This window comes from Callospermophilus lateralis, chromosome 13 (assembly GCF_048772815.1).
Source record: "Callospermophilus lateralis isolate mCalLat2 chromosome 13, mCalLat2.hap1, whole genome shotgun sequence".
NCBI classification, from domain to species: Eukaryota; Metazoa; Chordata; class Mammalia; order Rodentia; family Sciuridae; genus Callospermophilus; species Callospermophilus lateralis.
In genome coordinates this window covers 76,310,223-76,329,497 of record NC_135317.1, presented here as the reverse complement: position 1 = coordinate 76,329,497, position 19,275 = coordinate 76,310,223, and the positions used below count along the sequence as shown (strand labels likewise).

Sequence of the window (19,275 nt, the reverse complement as noted above, 5' to 3'; positions counted from 1 at the left end):
CTCTTACCTCAGCCTCCAAAACTGCTGGGATTACAAATGTATGCCACCACTCCTGGCAGAAACACAGAAACTTTAAATGCCAATTTTGTGCCTGTTCTCACTTAAAAAGCTTATATAACCGCTGTATCTAGATTTTAGGTGTAACTTGGGGAGGGAGCTTGGGGATATAAGTTGGTGCTAGAGCATGTATGTAGTATGTGCAAAAGCACTGGGTTCAATCTCAAGCATCAAGGAAAAAAAAGTTGATTTTGGTCATAACATACCAATTCCTGGATGATCCCACGGGGCTTTGAAACAGGAAGCTTCCACTTTCATATACATTTAAAATGTAGAAATGAAAAGTAAAGTGGGGAGCTAAGATGAGAACACTAAAGGATCTGTTTGACATAACTCAAAGCAGTATACTTTTGTTGAAACAAAATCTGCCTAGATTTTGGGTAGGTTAAGGCTGGAGTAAAAAGTTCTAGGCTAGCCCTGAAAACTTAATGAGAACCCCATCTCAAAAATTAAAAAAGGGCTTGGGAGGTAGCTTTGGTATAGTGCCCCTGGGATTCAATCTCCAGTAGCCCAACAACAAAGCAAAAGCCAACCAACCAGAAAACTGCCTAGAAACAACAAATAAAACACAGCTATTTGTAAGTAGCATTTTAAGAGTATAAACTTGGGGTTAGGAGTATGCGCAAAGGTACAGAGCATGCTAAGGCCCTGTGTTCAATTGCAAAAGAACAAAAAGTTAAATTTTAAAAAAATTCTAACACTACAAAGAAAAAAAAAAGTATAAATTGGTTTTATAATTCACATTTTAAAAAATGTCTCCGGGCTGGGACTGTGGCTCAGTGGTAACACCCTTGCTTTGCATGTGTGAGGCACTGGGTTCGATTCTCAGGACCACGTATAAATAAATAAAAGATCTATCAACAACTAAGGGAAAAAAATATTTAAAAAAAGAAATGTCTCCTGGGGCTGGGGCTGTAGCTAAGTGCTTGCCTCATGTGTGAGGCATTGGGTTTGATTCTCAGCACACGTATAAATAAGAATAAAATAAAGGTCCGTCAACAATAAAAAAACATTTAAAAAATGTCTCCCAAGTTATCCATATTTAAAAAACAAAATGTGAATCAAATGTCTAATATATCTCTGAAATTCAACATTATGAAGACTACTGATCTACAAAATCAGATTTGCCTGAGGAAAATAATGCTCGAAAAGGCTACATAACTTTACTTCAATAAACAATTTACTACAACAAAGACTATTTTCCAACCTAAGTCCATCCTATTTCAAACTCACATATGCTACTGAGGCAACCTCTAGAACTTTCCTAAACATTATAAAGCCAACTCTTCTGTGGAACTGATCCCATTAAAATTTCTGCACATCAACTATCGGCTCCTTTTTAAAATCTAGGACATTTACCTTTTTCTATTATTCTATCCCTCAAATGATTAAGCAATCTTACATATCAGATATTTCAGGATATAAAAATGTTAGCTCATTGAGGCCCAGGATACCTGAACTTAGTTCAGGACAATTTCTTAAAATTATTTCACTTATTTTTACCTTCAAGTTCCTTCTAAGATATATAATTTAAAAAAATTTTTTTTTGTAGTTGTAGATGGACATAGCGTGCCTGTATTGTATGTTTATTTTTATGTGGTGTTAAGGATCAAACCCAGTGCCTCACATGTGCTAAGCAAGCACTTTGCCACCGAGCAACAGTACCAGCCCCTAAGATATATAATTTTAAGTAGATTTTATGTAATTCTATTATTCACATTTAAAACATCAAGGGTTGGGGATGTAGCTTAGTGGTACAGTTCTTGCCTAGCAAGCACTAGGCCCTAGGTTCAATGTTCAATCCATAGTACCATACATGAATATATATGCAAATACTATATATATCTATATATACATACATATACCCATATAAAATATTTATATATAAATACATGCATATACTATAAATATGTAATATATATATATAATCTTCTATATATAAATTAAAAACAAAGTTACCAGATACAGGAAAGCAAACAAACAAGAAAATTATAGAAAGTCTGGATGATGAGCCAGACATGTTTTTTAGATAAATGACATTTTTCTACTAAACATTTTACTAACTTGTCTTAATCCACACAAATATTAATTCCTATATAGTATGCTTTATTACCAAGGCTCAAGATATTTCACTGACTTACCATATTCAGTTCCACTCCATAGGAAAATCACACACAAATGTCAATGAGTATAAGATAAAATATTTGCTATGAGATGTGCTAGAAGATTTTTCCCAATTGAATTTTACTGTAAAACCTATGCAAATGGGGACAGAGAAGTCTCAAATGGTAAAGACTCAGGGGTCTCAGGTTTACACATTATTGAGCTAAAGGACTGCTTTTCAGCAGAGGGTGTTTGGAAACCATATGGAATCTACTCAACTGCCTAACTCAATCACCAGGGACAATTCTGTGGCCTGACCAAGTGAGGTGTATTGACTCATTAAAACAAAACACATCAGTAGTGCCAGGCATCTGATATCAGAAAAAAAAAAATTCTAGGATTTTGGGAAAATACAGAACTAAGGTAAAAAGAGCAGGTCTCGACAGGCTCTAAATGTAGGAGTATGTGTTAGAGGGGTACACACAGGCCTGGACTGCAAAGTGGACCAAGGGTCCTATTTCTTGGGGAAAAAGGCAAGATAGATCTGGAATTTCATGGCTAGCAATCCCTCATCCAAAGCACTGAAACTGTAAATCAAGACTAGTTCTCTATGTCAAAGTGACTAAGATCTTCCTGACAAAAATGTGATATTATAATTCTAAACAAAAATCTTTCTAAGTCTCTGATTTTGAAGAAACCAGGTTTCTTGTTAAGAAAACAGTAGTGACTGAAGGGTGCAGTGGCACACTGTAATCCAAGCAATTTAGGAGGCTAAAGTAGGATTGCAAGTTTAAGGCCAGCCTCGGCAACTTGGTGACACCTGTCTCAAAATAAAAAATAAAAAAGGGCTGGTGATGCAGCTCTGTGGTAGAGTACCCCTGGACTCAATCCCCAGCCCTGCCTAGAAAAAAGAACTGTAGCAACTAAAGAACAGGTTGCCATGAAACTTTACAGCTGTGGCATGTTCTTGGAAGACAACTACATCTGTTATCCTAGCTCAAAACATAGCAGGATGGGCTGGGGATACAGCTCAGTTGGTAGAGTGCTTGCCTCCCATGCACAGGGCCTTGGATTTAATCCCCAGTACCACAAACCAACAACAACAAAAACATAGCAGGGTGGACTTCTATTTTCTTGGTAACCCAATTTTTAATTTCTCATGTAGTTTATTTTTCAGGTTATGATTTTGACAAATGAAGGATTCTATACAACCAAAAGTAGTTGGAAAGGAAATCTCTCTGAAGAGTACCTTGCTTAGTGGAAACTGAACAAAAATACAATTCAAGGCACCTGAAAATATGCAATACCTAGTTGCAACTTTTAGCAGCAGGTGGTCTCTTCATCTAAAGTATTTCAAAGACCTATAATTATGACTACTTAAATGGTAGTTATTTTAAACATGGAAATGCAATTCTATAATCAGCTTCATTTCCTTGACTCTAGATAGTCAAATATTTTTAAAATTATTTTTTGGTACTGAGATTAAACTAGGGGTGCTGGAACACTGAGCCACACCCCCAGCCCTATTTTGTATTTTGTTTCAAGACAGAGTCTCACTGAGTTGCTTAGTGTGGCCTTTGCTGAAGCTGGCTTTGAATTCATGATCCTCCTGCCTCAGCCTTTAGAGTTGCTGGGATTACTGACGTAGGCCACTGCCAAATGATAGTCAGATTTTCCCACAATAAAAAAAAGGATGCTCAATTTGACCAAAGTGGTCCTGTGCTAAATCAGTTATCGTCTCTATTTGTATACAACATTACAGAGTCCCCTAGGTGCTGTCTCAACCATCTAAAAAACTACTTCTGAATCTTAAGTCACATTTATCCTTGCAGCTAAGAATTTTTAAAATTGCAAACAATTAACACTTTATAGCAATAATATCTTTATTAGTTCAAGTAAACAGAAATAAATTCTGGCTATGCAGACTATAAATCACACAATTATATAGGTTCAACATACACATGGACTATAATGAGGATGATGTCCCTGAGTTTTATAGTGTGGTGGCCTTGTTTTACATTTCTGGAAACAAGAGACCAAACACTGCTCAAAACAAAAATCTTTATTTGAAATTATTTTCTCCTTAATAATGAATGGTAATTTTTTATTTTTAATATCTTAATTTATATTTTTAGGTTGTATATGGACACGATATCTTTATTTATCTATTTTTATGTGGTGCTGAGGATCAAACCCATGTGCCTCACACATGCTAGGCAAGTGTTCTACCACTGAGCCACAACCACAGCTCCATGAATGGTAACTTTAGAGCTCAAACCAATGAGAAAAGCTTTGAAAACTAAAATGCTTGTTTTGTTAAATGCAATGTAGTAATACTCCAGTGAAGTTCAACATGTCCATTATACAAACCTAAAAGAGGCTGAAACACATCCCCGCCCCCCCGCCCAGGGTTTCTTTTGCTATACCATGCTATCTCCCCCAAAGAATTAGTTTATCTCAGTCACCAGCACCTCAAAAGCAAAAATTTTATCACCGAGACTTAAAAAAATAAAAACTTAACCACTTACTTTTGAAACTTTGTCAAGTTAAACTCCTAATATTAAATTCCTTCTAATTTTAATGGCATTAACAAGTTTTGTTAATAGATGTTGAAACTTTCAATTACCATGATTTTTCTTTTAGTCTTTATAATGAATTAGTGATAAGACTCTTGTTCTTTGAACAAACTACTTGATCACATAATTCTTTTAATATACCTTGGATTCAGTCAGTTATTAGTCTGTTTGGATTTGTTTTGGCGTCAATTTAAAAAAAAAAAAAATGTAAAACAAGCTGTAGGTGGTGCATGCCTGTAGTCCCAGCAGTTTGGGAGTCTGAGGCAGAAGAATTATAATTCAAAGCCAGTTTCAGCAATTTAGGAAGGGGCACTTAGCAACTCGGCAAGACTCTGTTTCTAATAAAACATTTAAAAGGGCTGGAGATATGGCTCAGTGATTAAGCATCCCTGGGCACAACCCCAGTATCAAAACAAAACAAAAATGTAAAATAAGCATATAACTTTCTTGTATTTCTTTGGCATATTTTAATCAAGGGAAATGCCCTCATATTATGAAATGTGTAAATGCAATAATACCATTTATCATTGACATTTTCCCTCAAAAGACTCAAACTAATTTCAATTTTTCCTCCCTAGTCAAGTTTATCCTCATTTAATTGCTTTACATGCTTTGTTCCTTCCAAGAGTGTCCTTTACCACCCTCCCAACTTCCTTAAAGTTAACCCTCCCCACAAGTCCCAATATGAAATGTCATCACCCTCCAAAGACAGTGCACAATCACTGCAGGAAAAACCACACCTTATGACGGTGCCACATGAGAAAGATCATAATGGCTTTTGGTTGTTCACACCTGGATTCAAATTCCTGATTTGTCTCTTTAATAGTTAGGTGGACTGTGCCAGGTACTTAATTTTTCCAAGCCTCAGGCCTCACACATGAAATGGGATAATATATACCTTGCTTGAAGAACTACTGCATGATTTTGAAACAGTTGTATAAAGTACCTGGCTAAATACCTGGCACCTAAGAGTTGCTCAGTGACTGACAGCTCTCTTGAGTTTAGAAGTGATTTTTTTTCAATTTATGCCATTAAAGGTCCACAATCCCTAATTCACAGTTCAGAACGCCCTAAATTCTGAAAACCTTTTTTTTTCATAATTTACAAACCCATCTCCTCTGTGAATATTCATAAAACTTCATAAGATACCAATGTGTTTGATTATAGTACTACCCAAGAGGTAGTACTTTTATGTTATATGTACCCCATTATCTTTTCTAAATTAAAAAGAAAACCAAAACAACTCAAAATTCCCATATTTGGCCCCAAAGGTTTCAAATCAGGGACCTGTATACCTGTAATATATTCTCTGTGGAACCAAATACAGTAAATATGCAGAAAGTAGAATGGCTAAGATTCAGGCAGTCTAAATGCAGCCTTGCTATTATCTGTATTTAATTCTTCGGGTTTCAAAATCATCACTGGTAAACTGAAGAAACTGATTTTAATGTAATGCTTTTCTTTAAAAAATATATCTGAAAATTATTTTGTATAGTGTCAAACAACAGTGCTCATACTGAAATATTTTGGCTATGTTTTCTCCAAAAAAATTTCCTATGTGGAGCTAAAATCTATGAATAAAGAATGTATTCAGGATGAGGGGTGTGGCTCAACGGTACAACATTTGCCTAGCAAGAACAAGTCTAAGCTGGATCCCATGCAAAAAACAAAACAGAAACAACAAAAAAACCTTGACCATTTTAACACCAAATACTAGGTAGTAAAGAGTGGTACCATGAAAGAATGCTATAGCTAGATTTGATTTATTAGGTCATGGTTCTGCTACTACTCTATTACCTTGAGTACCAAAAAGCTTTTAAGTTTTTCTGTTTTATGGGTATTAAAAAAAATACCCTGGTTAAATATTTTTAGAAAGGATAAAACAAGATAAAGTGAAAGCACAGTGCCTGACTGCATTTTTTTCCTCAATGAATGTTTATTCAGTAGTCTACTCTATTTTAATCATTGTATTATTATTTTAATTAATCAAATATGTTGAAAAAGTTGAGTGCTTTTAATTTCTCATAAAACCAACTTCCCCATTATTCAGGCTTTTAAAATTATGTTATCCTTTTTTTCCTTCTTCCTGGTTCTGGGGATTGAACACAAGGGTGTTTTTACCACTGAGCCACATCCCCAGCCCTTTTCAGTTTTTGAGACAGGGTCTCACTAAATTGACTTCAAAGTTTCAAACCATGTCTCAGCTTCTACAGTAGTTGAGATTACAGGTGTGGACCACCACACCCAGTCTGGGATTGTCTTTTTAGATAAAAGCTAATAATAAAATGTACAGACCCAAGGTTAATAAAGTCATACTCATCTCACACATATCCATAAACACCAAAAAGAATACCTGAAGAGATATAAAGAAACTGGCTTATTTACAGCCATAACAACTTAAGTGTCATCCTGTGGTTGCTTGGTAACAAATTCCAAGCTACCTTGAATTTCCAGGTTTCTAAGTTTTCCCTATAATTGAGGGCTTTTTTGGGTATGTGCATTACTTTTGGTTGTAGATGGATACAATCTTTATTAGTTTATAATGTGATGCTGAGACTTGAACCCAGTTCCTCCCACATGCTAAACAAATGCTCTACTACTGAGCCACAACCCCAGCCCCAACTGAGGGATTCTTGAAATTTTTTTTTTTGCTACAAACATATTTTTAGAGTCTAAACACACATTCTTGAAAAGAAAGCAATCTGGAATCTTGGGAAAACTGTTAATTTTCATTGTAATTATAAACAATAAAAGTAACTTGTAAGAGCCTCTGCTTTCACATTTAAATTTTCAATGGCAAAGACTCTTTGTATTCTCAAGTATTAAACAAAAGATATCAAGCACACCTCTGTTACAAAGAGGAGCAAGTAAGACTGACTTGAGTGACTTAGATCTCTATTTTCAACAAGGGAGGAGGATCCCTGGAGAATATACCAAGCTGGATCAAGAATCCTGGTTTCTAGTGAGGGCCAGTCAGTAAATCTGAGCTTTCTTTCTCATCTTTTACAAGTGGCACTTTCCTTCCTTCTATACAAGGATTAAGAGTCACAAAAGCACTCTGAAGTTAAAAAACACTATATACCGTTTTTGAATCACCACAGACATTATTACTACTTCTCAGGCAGAAGTAAAGTGATTACTATGGGGAATTAAGACTTGGTTCTAGATTCAATTTTGGGACCTACTAGTAGTATGTGATACAAAGCATGTCACTTGTCCTGTGAACTGAGTTGTCCTTTCTTTCTAGTTCCAGGATTATAGTTTTATGCTATTAATTTGAAACTAAGGCTCAACATATTTGAGCTGTCATAAATACTGTAAAAGGTAAAGACAGCTACCTTGTATGAAAAAAAATTACTTAGAAATAACGTATTATGCTGGGGATGTGGCTCAGTAGCAAAGTATATGTTTAACATCCATGAGCCCCTGGGTTCAATCCCCAGCACCATGAAATAAATAATTTAAAACGAAATAATGTACTATCAATCCAGACATCCATGGAAAACCATGCTGTATACAATCCGCCCATTATATGCTTTATTTAGATACTCGTGTCAAAGCACCATTAATTCATTTCTAAATGCCCTTTAAATATTTAGGTTTATATTAAAATAAACACTTACAGTAAAAACGAGAACTAGAAAAATGGTCCATGGACAGAAATGTACAGCAAATGATGCACTGACATTGATATTTTTCAACATATACTTCTTTTTGATTGTTTTAAAATCAAGTCAATGTCTACATTCTTGTTGTTAAATGATCTAGGGTAATACAGATTCTTCAATTACACTTTGAAACTATAGCATTTCCCTAAGCTAGGACTTATTTATAGCAAAATTTGACAAACCACCAAACTCAAGTTTATTTGTTTCTGCTTTATTATTGGTCATAAGTATATTAAAGAATCTTTAAAAAATAATTACAGAGTTTATCACTAAAATATAATCAGAAACCAAACTGCTCTGAAATTAATAATTTGAAAGTGACAAAAGAGAAGCCCACAATATATTGACCTCGCTCTTCAAATTATGGAGATAGACAAAGCTTAATTATTTTTAACAACACATTAAGAAAAAGTTGTGCAGAAATCCCAATACCTCCAAAAAATAATAAATATTCTTAATATATTTATGTCCACAAAGTGATAACCCCAAGTTTTCCAGTAAAAAAGTTCTGTGGATATTTCATTATCTAAATCTAGGAATACAAATTCATCACAACCTAGTGTACTGATTTCATGGCAGGGAAAAATAGTAGTTTAGTTTCACCACACAGTAATTACTTCCAGGAGAGAAAAGATCAAATCCAGATAAAATAAATCTTTATTATAATATTGTCTAATTACCTGATCCTAAGGAAAAAATATCCTGATGAAATACACTGGCCACTTTCTATGCCAAAAAAGTATTCACGCTGTAATTTGAAAGAGCCATCTAGACTCCTTACCAAAAAGCCAGCAAAACTTTTGTCAGTAGGTGGTGATTTATAGAGATGCGGATTGAAGTTGGATGGCACAGAAGCAGTCAGGTAGTTAGCTCATTCTCTGCATTCCCACCCAGGCATAGGAGTACGCAGTCCCATACCACCACCAGTTGGAAACGGATCATCTAGTAGGAGACAGAATGGTGTGCAACAAAACCGTTCCCAGGATCCCAAACCTTTTTTTAGAACTCTTAAAATACTTCTGTTGCCCACAAAACTTGGAATGAAGGGAAATCGACAAGCATGAAAACGTTTAAAAACTAAATATCTGTTTAGAAAACACTATACAAAGTAGCCAATCCTTTATAGTAAGCGTATTTATTTACAACAGCTCTCCTCTTTAAGGCCTTAACAGATCGGACTAAACCACACCCCTCCGTAAATGGCACATTCCATACAACAGCCTGGAGAATGGTAGAGGGCGATCCCACCGACCGCTGGGGGAGCAGCAAACTTGTTGAAATTCTGAGAATAAAGTCTGATGGTTAACGGAATCTAGCCCCTTTATGATTAAAAAGTCACTCCGGGGAGAGAGAGGGTTACAGAAATATCCCGAGACTTGTAGGCCGGGTTAGGGCGGAACGAGAACCACACGGGATTTGGGTCCTGCTGTTAACCCGCACCTCCCTGAGTACGGACATTTCCCCGAAGGACATTTCTAGTCGGAGGAAAGAGCGAACTTCGGGGTTAAAGTTCTCCAAACTCCGGGGTGGGGAGAGAGAGCCGTGCATTATTTTGGGGGGGTCCAATCCCTCAACTTTTTGCTCCAAGGGTAAAGAACGGGTCCCGCCCACGTCCGGCCCGGGAGGCGGGGCCGGGCAGCACTGCTGCCCCTCCCCCTTTGCGTGGAACACCCTGTCCGCTGGAGCAGGAGGGCGAGTGCCCCCACCCCGACGCAAGGCGCGGGATGAAGGGGTAACACCATGCCTGCGCCCCTCCTCACTAAATCTGGGGGGGCCGAGCGCGAGTCTGCCAGTCTCCCTAACGGGATCTGAGGGGCCCGCCCCGAGGAGGTGGGGCCTGCTTGGGGGCGCTGACTTCACACCCCTCCCCCTCTGGCCCTGGCGGTTCGGGAACACCCCGCCCGTTCCAGTGCGGCGGGTGGGGGAGGCATCAGAGCAGACCGGAGCCCTGCAGCGGCGCGGGTAGGGGAGGGGCGCGCGCACGGGCGCGCTGCCGCCACCCCCACGCGCCAACAGGGCCCCCCCACGCTCAAGGGCGCGCGCGGGCCCCGAAAGGGAGGAGGCCGCGCGTGGCAACCGGGAGGGCCGATTCTAGGCTCCGTCTCCCACTCCTTCGCCACTCACCCCCAACCCCCTCCAACCCGCTCCAGGCCTCGGACTCCGCACTGACCTGACAGGCCGAGACATGTTCGCTGTCGAAACAGGACCGAGTCGAGAAGCCAAAGACCAGGACCCCCCCCACCCCGCGCGCTCGGCGCCCCACCCCCCCCGAACTTCGGCCGATGGGGCCGCTGCCGCCGAACCCCGAGATGCTGGCTTCTCAAACTCCGCCGCTCCTTGGTTCAGGGCCCCTGGATCAGACGAGCCCCCCGCTCCCCCGTCTCTTCAAAATGGATGAATCAAACCAGCCGAAAATGCGCCAAAGCAGCGGCACAACCAAACCCACTAGGGTTTGGGCGCCCCGCCCCAACACGCTCTCTCATTGGCGGCTTCTGCCAGATGCTTCCTGCTTATTAGTCAGTTTAAATCATCACGTCTCTCAGGCCCCGCCCCTCCCCCTGGCAGGCCCCGCCTCCTCCGTGAGGTCCTGTTAATCAAGATGCTCTGAGAGCGCACGGCCGCAAAACAAAAATGGTCGCTGCTCAGCCCGCCCCCTGGCTTCCACTCCAAAGTTGCAGATTCGTCTTGAGCTGTATCTTGAAATGACTAGAAAAAAAGATTTATATAGGGTTCAACGTGGCTCAGTGTTCATGAAATCGTGTTTCATTTCGTCTGCCTTGATCACTTAGGAAATCTGCTAATAGCAAAACCCGTGGGCTACGCCGCAGATTCGTCACTAAGGGGCTGCTTTAGAATTGGAGGGAAATTCCTTAGGTTCAAAAAATTTGACCTTAAACCCGAAAGCCCTTAAACCTGGCTCCGACATTACCCCTCAGGAGACCAACCTCGCCATTGAAGTAGAGAATCAGGATCATAATCAAAGATGTCTTCATCCCCAATTTACGTTCTCCATTCTGGACCTTGAAATCCATTTCAGGGTCATTAAAGCCCCCGCTTTTTTTTGTATAATAATTTGGAGAATGAGCTCCAATAATTTGGAGAATGAGTTTCCTGTGGAATCCCAGATCCACCACTTTATAATTGTATAACTTTCTCTCACTGTGCCTCAGTTTTCTCATCTGTCAAATGGGAAACAAGTACCTACCGCACAGGCTTATTAGGGTTAAATGAATAGATACGTGAAAAGCCTTTAGGACAGTCTGGCATACATAAGTGCAATGTGTATGTGCTACACTTAATTTTTAAAATATGACCACATCCTTGGGTAGAGGCGGGGCTGACTCCCAAATCATAAATGAAGGTAAGTCAGAGCTTTCTGTTTAAATCCACAAACATTTGTTGTGTACCTAAATTTCAGAGATCAGAGATTTCAGAGATCCCTATGGGAACCACTGAAGTTTACCCCACCATTCATTGTAAATAGTCTTCAATCCCTGCCACAGAGCGTTTATAACCAACTGAAGATGCAGTCCCCAAACGACAACAAAACTCATCACCATCTGCCTCCTGAAAGTCTCCCTTTGTAAAACGTGGCTTCTCTGAGGGAAGAGAATAGTACGGCCAACCAGTGAAACATTAAACAAGTTATCTCTTGTCTACTCCAGGTCCTGCCAACTTCTCCCCTACCCTGCTTTTTCAAAAATTATGGCTAAAAGATTACACAAAATGAGCATATTTACGTGTACAGTAGTATGGCATTAACTACATTCATGTCATTGGGTGATCATCACCATCATCCATTTCCAGAACATTTCCATCTTCCAGGAAGGTAACGGATACTCTGTGCAGTTAAACACTAACTCCCCACTCCCTCTCCCTGCACCCAGCCCTGGGCCTCACCATTCTGCCTTCAGTGTGTATGAATTTGACTACTCCACGTAGCTCCTATAAGTGGAATCACATAGTTTTTGTCCTTTTGTGGTTGGCATATTGCACTTAATTAATATCTTCTAGGTTCATCTACATCATAGCAGGTGACAGAATGTCCTTCTTTTAAAGGCCAAATTGTATGTATATACTACATTTTGTGTATCCATTCATCATGTCTGGACACATGGGTTGCTCCCACCTATGGGTAGTGCCTGCACATGAGTGTGCAGATATCTGAGTCCCTATTTTCGTTTCTATTAGGTATATACCCAGAACTGAAATTACTAGATTACATGGCAATTCTGTTTAATTTTTTCAGGAATGGCTGTATGTACCAATTTACATTCCATCAGCAATGCACAAGTGTTCTCCTTTTTCCACATCTTTACTGGCACTTATTTTGGCTTTGGTTTTGGTTTTATAATAGCTATTCTAATAGGTATCCAGATATGTTTATACTAAGTGTCTTACCATTGGTATTATTATCAGAATGCCAGTGCCGAGATTGGGGTGGTGCTGTGATCAAAAAGTAGTTTTGTTGGAGGCTGTTTTATTAGAACAAATTGCTATTATTTTAGCAAACACCGTTATTTAGTATTATGAAATGGGGCAGAAGCAGTCTTGTTAATCATTTATTAGATAATGAATGGAACTAGCCACAGTCAACATGTCCAGGCAGGGAAAAAGTTCACAACAGGTCTTCCAAGACTTGGCCTGGTTGTGTAGTCCAAGGCCAGCATATGGATGGCCACTGAATGAAGGCTCTCCCCAACCGAGGTGAGAGTCATGTCCTCCCTGTCTCTTCACTGAAGCTTCAGCTGATGCTTCCCCTCCATTTGCTCATTTATTCACTCATATTTCAGCCAACACTGGCCAGGCACAGTGGTGCATATCTCAGTGGTGCATATCTGTAATCCCAGCAGTTTGGGAGGCTGAGGCAGGAGGATCGTGAGTTCAAAGCCAGCCTCAGCAACTTAGTGAGATCTTGTCTCTAAATAAAATATAAAAAAGGGCGGGGATGTGGCTCAGTGGTTGAGTTCCCCAAGTTCAATTCCTAGTACAAAATAGTAATAATATAAGAGATTTCACCAACACTGTCTTTTAGGAAGGAAGTAGCTTAACATTTGAACTTCTAGTTTACTTTTTACTGGACAAATTCAGAACTTCTGCCTATTAGAGCTAACAGAACCTAGAATGCATGCTCCAAGGTAGATTCCCACTACTGCACCTCCAATCTTCCCTGTGTGCCTATCTCAACCATAACCATTTTGTTGGAATCTGAAGAAAGACACTGATCATATATGATAGGTCAGATTTTGAAAGCACCATCTGAGAACTCTGAAGAGACAGTATGTGTAATAAAACTCTGAAAAGCTATAAAAACAGAAAATGATCAGTTGACAGAAAAGGCAGTTATTCCTTTTCTCCCGAAATGAAATATAGAGGAGGGTGTGATGGTGTGTGCCTGTAGTCCCAGCTACTCAGGTGGCTGAGGCAGGAGGATCACTTGAGTCCAAGTATTTGAGGCCGGCCTGGGCGACATAGTGAGACCCTGTCTCAAACAAAAAACCACTTGGCTTGTTATCTCAATGCTTAATTTCCCCTATGATTTTAATTGTATTTTGAGAAGTAGTCTTTTCCTTCTTCATTGAGTATATTAAAGACAGTAAAGGCAGGGGATATATGCTTAGCATGCACAAGGCCCTAGGTTTAACCCCCAGCAAAACAAACCCACACACAAACACACACACACACACATACACACAGGAAGTTCATAAGTTCAAGTCCAGCCTCAGCAATTTAGCAGGGTCCTAAGCAACTTAGCGAGACTCTGTCTCAAAATAAAAAAAATAGAAAAAAAACTAAGGCAGGCCTGGTGGCACACGCCTGTTATCCCTGTGACTCTAGAAGGCTGAGACAGGAGGATCACAAGTTCAAGACTAGTCTCAGCAACTTAGCCTCAGAACTTAGCAAGGCCCTAAGCAACTTAGTGAGACGCTGCTCAAAATGAAAAATTAAAAAGAGCTGCGAATGTGGCTCAGTGGTAAAGTGCCCCTGGGCTCAATCCCTGGTACAAAACAAAAGAAAGAAAAAGAAAAGACTGAAGATTAGCTTGGTGATAAAGGGTCCCTGGGATCAATTCCTAATATGAAAAAAAAAAATAAATAAAAAGACAGTCCCTGCTTTTACTGATCACAGGAACACAGAAAGGTACCACTCTTCTAGGAAGTTAAAGAAAGCCTCTTTAATTTATTTTTCTTAAAAATTTCTATTTCCAATCTACTGGCTCTGTTCACCCTGCCACCCTAGAAGGAAGGATGGGATCTGTAATCTGTGGTAGGTTTAACAGGCAACACTGCCTTCATAAAGCACAGCACTCACATCCATCCTCAAATTAAGTGCATACAGCTCCATAATAAAGTCTAGCTCCTTAAGCTAGCATTCAAGCTACTACGAGAGATTTCTTAAGCCCAGATCTAACATGACTTTGCTAAAATCCCTCCATGAATTAGGAAAAATATTTGCAAGATATAGCAAAAGATTATTGTCCTTAATATATAAAATAAATCACTAAGAAGGGGCTGGGGTGTAGCCCAGTGGTGGAGTGTGGGTTTAGCATGGAGAGGCCCTGGGTTCAATCGCCAGCGCACACACGCAGGATGATGACTCACAGAAGAAATAAAAATGATGAATATACATTACATATTGTTCACTAATAACAAAATAAAAGCCAAATAATTTAGTTTTTTTCACTTCTCAAATCAGTAAACTGTCTTGTTAAGGACACTGGAAAACTGACCTCTCAGACCCTAGTAATGGATGTGTATATATGGATATATTTTACAGGGAAATTTGATACAAAATTTAAACAAAGTGTTTATATCCTTTTGGAGTATTTATAGGAATTCCTAAAAAAGTTTTCATGTAAATTCAGTAAATTCATAAATATACAAAGATATGAGTTCATAATAGAGGAAAAAGGAGTACCCCAAGTATCCAATAATAGGTAACTGGATATATAAATTATAATATCTCCATACAATCCTATGTAGCAATGAAAAGCAAGAAAGTAGAATTCTCTGTTCTTACATGGGAAGTTATCCAAGATACATTAAAGAGAGAAAAGCAAATTGCCAAAAGCCATATATAAGCCTGTTCTTATTTTACTTTATTTTTGTAGGGGGAGGGGCTCACAGCTGGGACTGTATATGTAGAGAAATACCTATAATAATATCCAATCTCTTAATCAATTTTTATTTCAGAGATGACATTACAGAATCCTATCTCCTTTAAAAAATATCTATATTATTTAAATAGTAAAAAATTGTCTTTATTCTTGGTCCTACTACAAACTAGCTGTATGATCTTGGACAGGTTCCTCGCCCCCTCTACTCTCAGTTTTTCTGTCTATCATAAGCACAATGATCCCTGAAAATTTTTTGGGTCCTCATTCCTAGAAACTGTGACTATGTGAGGGGAAAGTAAGCTTCTAATCTGTTGATCTTAAGATGGAAAATTGACCTTGATTATCCAAGTGGGCCCCAATAGAATCACAAGGGTTCCTTAAAAGTGGAAAAAAGGGTGCAGTGGTGCATGCCTATAATCCTAGCAGCTGGGGAGGCTGAGGTAGGAGGATCAAGAGTTCAAAGTCAGCCTCAGTAATAGCGAGGTGCTAAGCAGCTCAGAGAGACCCTGTCTCTAAGCAAATACAAAATTGGGATGAGGATGTGGCTCAGTGGTTGAGTGCCCCTGAGTTCAATTCCTAGTAAAAAAAAAAAAAAAAAAAAAAGTGGAAAAAGGAGGGGCTGGGGGTGATCCCCAGCAAAGAGCGCTTGCCTAGCATGCACAAGACCCTGGGTTCCATCCCTAGCACAGCAAAAAAGAAATGAAAAAGGAGCCAAAAAAGGCCAGAGTGATAAGAGATAAGAAAAAACGGCTTTGAAGATGAAGAAAGGGGGCCCAGAAGCAAGAAAAGAATGCTTCCCTATAACTAAAAAAATGCTGTCCTGCCCACATCTTGATTTCAGCCCAGTGAGACCATATTGTGCTTATGACATCCAGAACAATTAGGTTAAAAAAATGGTGTCTAAATATGACATTTAAAAAGACTAGTATTTATGTATTTTTCATTAAGAAAACAAAATTTAAAAAATCCTTTCACAGGTACTACATCCCTTCACTTGGTACTACAAGATGAAGTCCAAATGCTTTGGCATGGCCTACAAAGATATCCTTTATTTGACCCCACTTCAAATGTGTTTTCTCACCTCTGCTCTTGCAATGGCCTGATTGTAAAATGCATATGTTGAAATCTAATCCTCAATGTGATGGTATCTAGATGAGCTATTTGAGAGGTGACTATGTCATAAGGATGGAGCCCTCCTGAACGGTATTGGCGCCCTTATGTAAGAGGCCTGAGGGAGCTTGTTTGCCCCTTCTGCCAGTTAGATACAGCAAAATTGGTGTCATCTATGAAGCAAATAGCCTTCACTAGGACTGGGTGTCTTGATCTAGGACTTCCCAGCCTATAACACTGTGAGCAATAAATACATTTCTGGTACTTAAAAATTACCAAGTTTAACACTTTGTTATAGCAGCATGCACAGACTAATACAATCCTACTGCCACCTCCCCACTTCCAGCTCCAGCTGTGACGAATATCCACTTTCCTCTGAGCAAGTTGTGCTGTGCATCACATTTCCCCTGGCTTCATTCCCTTTATTCCACCTGTCTGAAATGCATTTCCTTCCATAGCCCTCCAGTTGGCAGACTCTTACTCAGTTTGACTGTCCTGTCTGTCATAAGGCTTTTCTGATCTCCCCTCTCAAGCTGTACCACTCTTAAGTAGCAAAGACTTGGCACTTTCCACACTGAAGAGTTCTTTCCATGTCCCTCTGTTTTCTGATCACCCTTCTGGGACAGGAGATTTCTCCTCCCCAGCCTTGCATTCTACATACTTAAAGAAGTACCTGGCACAAAATGGGCATACCACATCGGCCAAATGAATCACCTAAACAAGCTGCCAATCATCTTTCTAACCTTATTTTTTAAAATATTTTTTTGGTTGTAGATGGACATAATACCTTTATTTTTATGTGGTGCTGAGGATTGAACCCAGTGCCTTACACATGCAAGGTGTGTGCTCTACCACTGAGCCACATCCCAGCCCTAACCTTACTTTTTAAAAATATTTTTTTAGTTGTACACGGACACAATATCTTTATTTTATTTATTAATTTTTACGTAGTGTTGAGGATTGAACCCAGTGCCTCACATGTGCCTCACAGTGCCTCACAAGGCAAGCGCTCCACCACTGAGCCACAATCCCAGCCACTAACCTTATTTTTAACACAAACTCTTTGGTCCATTGACTACTTTTCAAACTTGCCTAAGCATTTCAAACTCCCTTTCTGCCCAACCTGAAATCTTATCCCACTTTTTTCTCAATCATTATCTATCTAAAATTTACTTTAAGAACTCTTTCTTGACCTCTTTCTTCTTTGGATTTCTAGGGCACAGATCTTATATCTCCTACAATTCCTGCTGCAACCCTAGATACATAAATAGCAGGCAATCAGATGTTTCAAGTATGAAAACAATTGAACAAAAAAAAGTCTGCATTAAAAAATTAATGAAAAGCAAATTTACTGAAATAAATTAGAGGTCTTGATTGGGTTGTGGAGCTATGGCCAATTTGGGGTCTTCCTTCTCATTTCCTTAATGAGCAAGTATAAACATTCTCATCATAAAGGTATTAGAAAATTTACCTACCCACTTAACATATTACTCTTTCCACCACACTGAAATTTGTTAAATGGAAAAACTTCAAGGATGTCACCACCACCAACACACACACACACACACAGTGGAAAGCACTGTGATGTAACAAAGGGCTATTTCTGGAGTTGATTAAAGTTAAAAAAATCACTATTTTGAGAAAAGTCATTTTTTTTGGCCCCAGTTACCTCATATATTTATCCCATAAGGTCAATGTGAAATTAAAATTTTCTGTGTGAAGTGCTTAGGAGAGTATGTGGTTTGCAGCAAACACACAGATGAACACAGCTACTGGCAGCAACAGTTGAAAATAGAATAGCTGTTAAAATTCCTGCACTTGCAAATAAGAAAAGTGATACGCGAAATTAAATGACAGTCATTGCACGTGGTGACATATCTTAGTAAGTCGAACCTGTCAATTAAAGATCTTAGGACACGTGTGCACTGCATGTTATTCAGGGTGCACTCGATTTGGCCCCAAATTTAATCACATGTCACTATTCCACACATAAGCAGGTTCTCAAAAGCTATCTTAATACAAACCAAGAGTTTCAAACCCCAAAGGGCTCAGTTCTGTTTCTCTAAATGTCTAGGCTTATTTTCTAAAATGGGTTTTCCAGGCCAAACGTTTCCCAGAAACCCAAATGACAGAATGGAGATGGGGAATTAGAAGACATGCAGTTATGTCTTGGCTTTATTACAAATGCAACCAGCTGCCTTTCAGTCAGTCAAATTTTGAGACATTTGTTCCCTCAAATGGAAAATGGGAAGAACTGTTGGCTCTCTTGCTTGAGAGATCGTATGAGAGGCCTATACAGCTTGTAGAGCCGAGGGAAGAGTCCTATACAGAATCAGGTATTGGAATTCAGTGCTTTGGGCACTCATCGGAAAATACCTGTCTCATTGCCTTCCTCTTCCTCTCTGCTTTCTCTTCTTTAATTAGCTCCTTATGAGATGGGCCTCAACTTGAATGTGAATCAAATTCAATTTGTGCGAAGAAAAGTTATCAAAATAGTACCCCTCACTCAGGGAGCCCTGTTAAGAGCATGTGATGGTTCATTTTGTGTCTCAACTTGACTGGGTCACAGGGTGCCCAGATATTTGGTCAAACACTATTCTGGGTGTTTTCTGTGAAAGTATTTTGGATGAGATTAATAAATTAG

At 39.2% G+C, this 19,275-nt stretch overlaps 1 protein-coding gene across 2 annotated transcripts in view; it reads right to left on the bottom strand.

Moving 5' to 3' along the window:
- Positions 1-10,649, bottom strand: part of Nucks1 (nuclear casein kinase and cyclin dependent kinase substrate 1) — a 29,901-nt gene extending 19,252 nt beyond the window's left edge. For both annotated transcript variants that reach the window (XM_076872867.2, XM_076872868.2), the window contains exon 1: positions 10,575-10,649. In XM_076872867.2, the coding sequence (XP_076728982.1) occupies positions 10,575-10,591 (17 nt within the window). In that variant the 5' untranslated portion in view covers positions 10,592-10,649. The remainder of the gene's footprint in view (positions 1-10,574) is intronic.
- Positions 10,650-19,275: the final 8,626 nt, after the last annotated feature.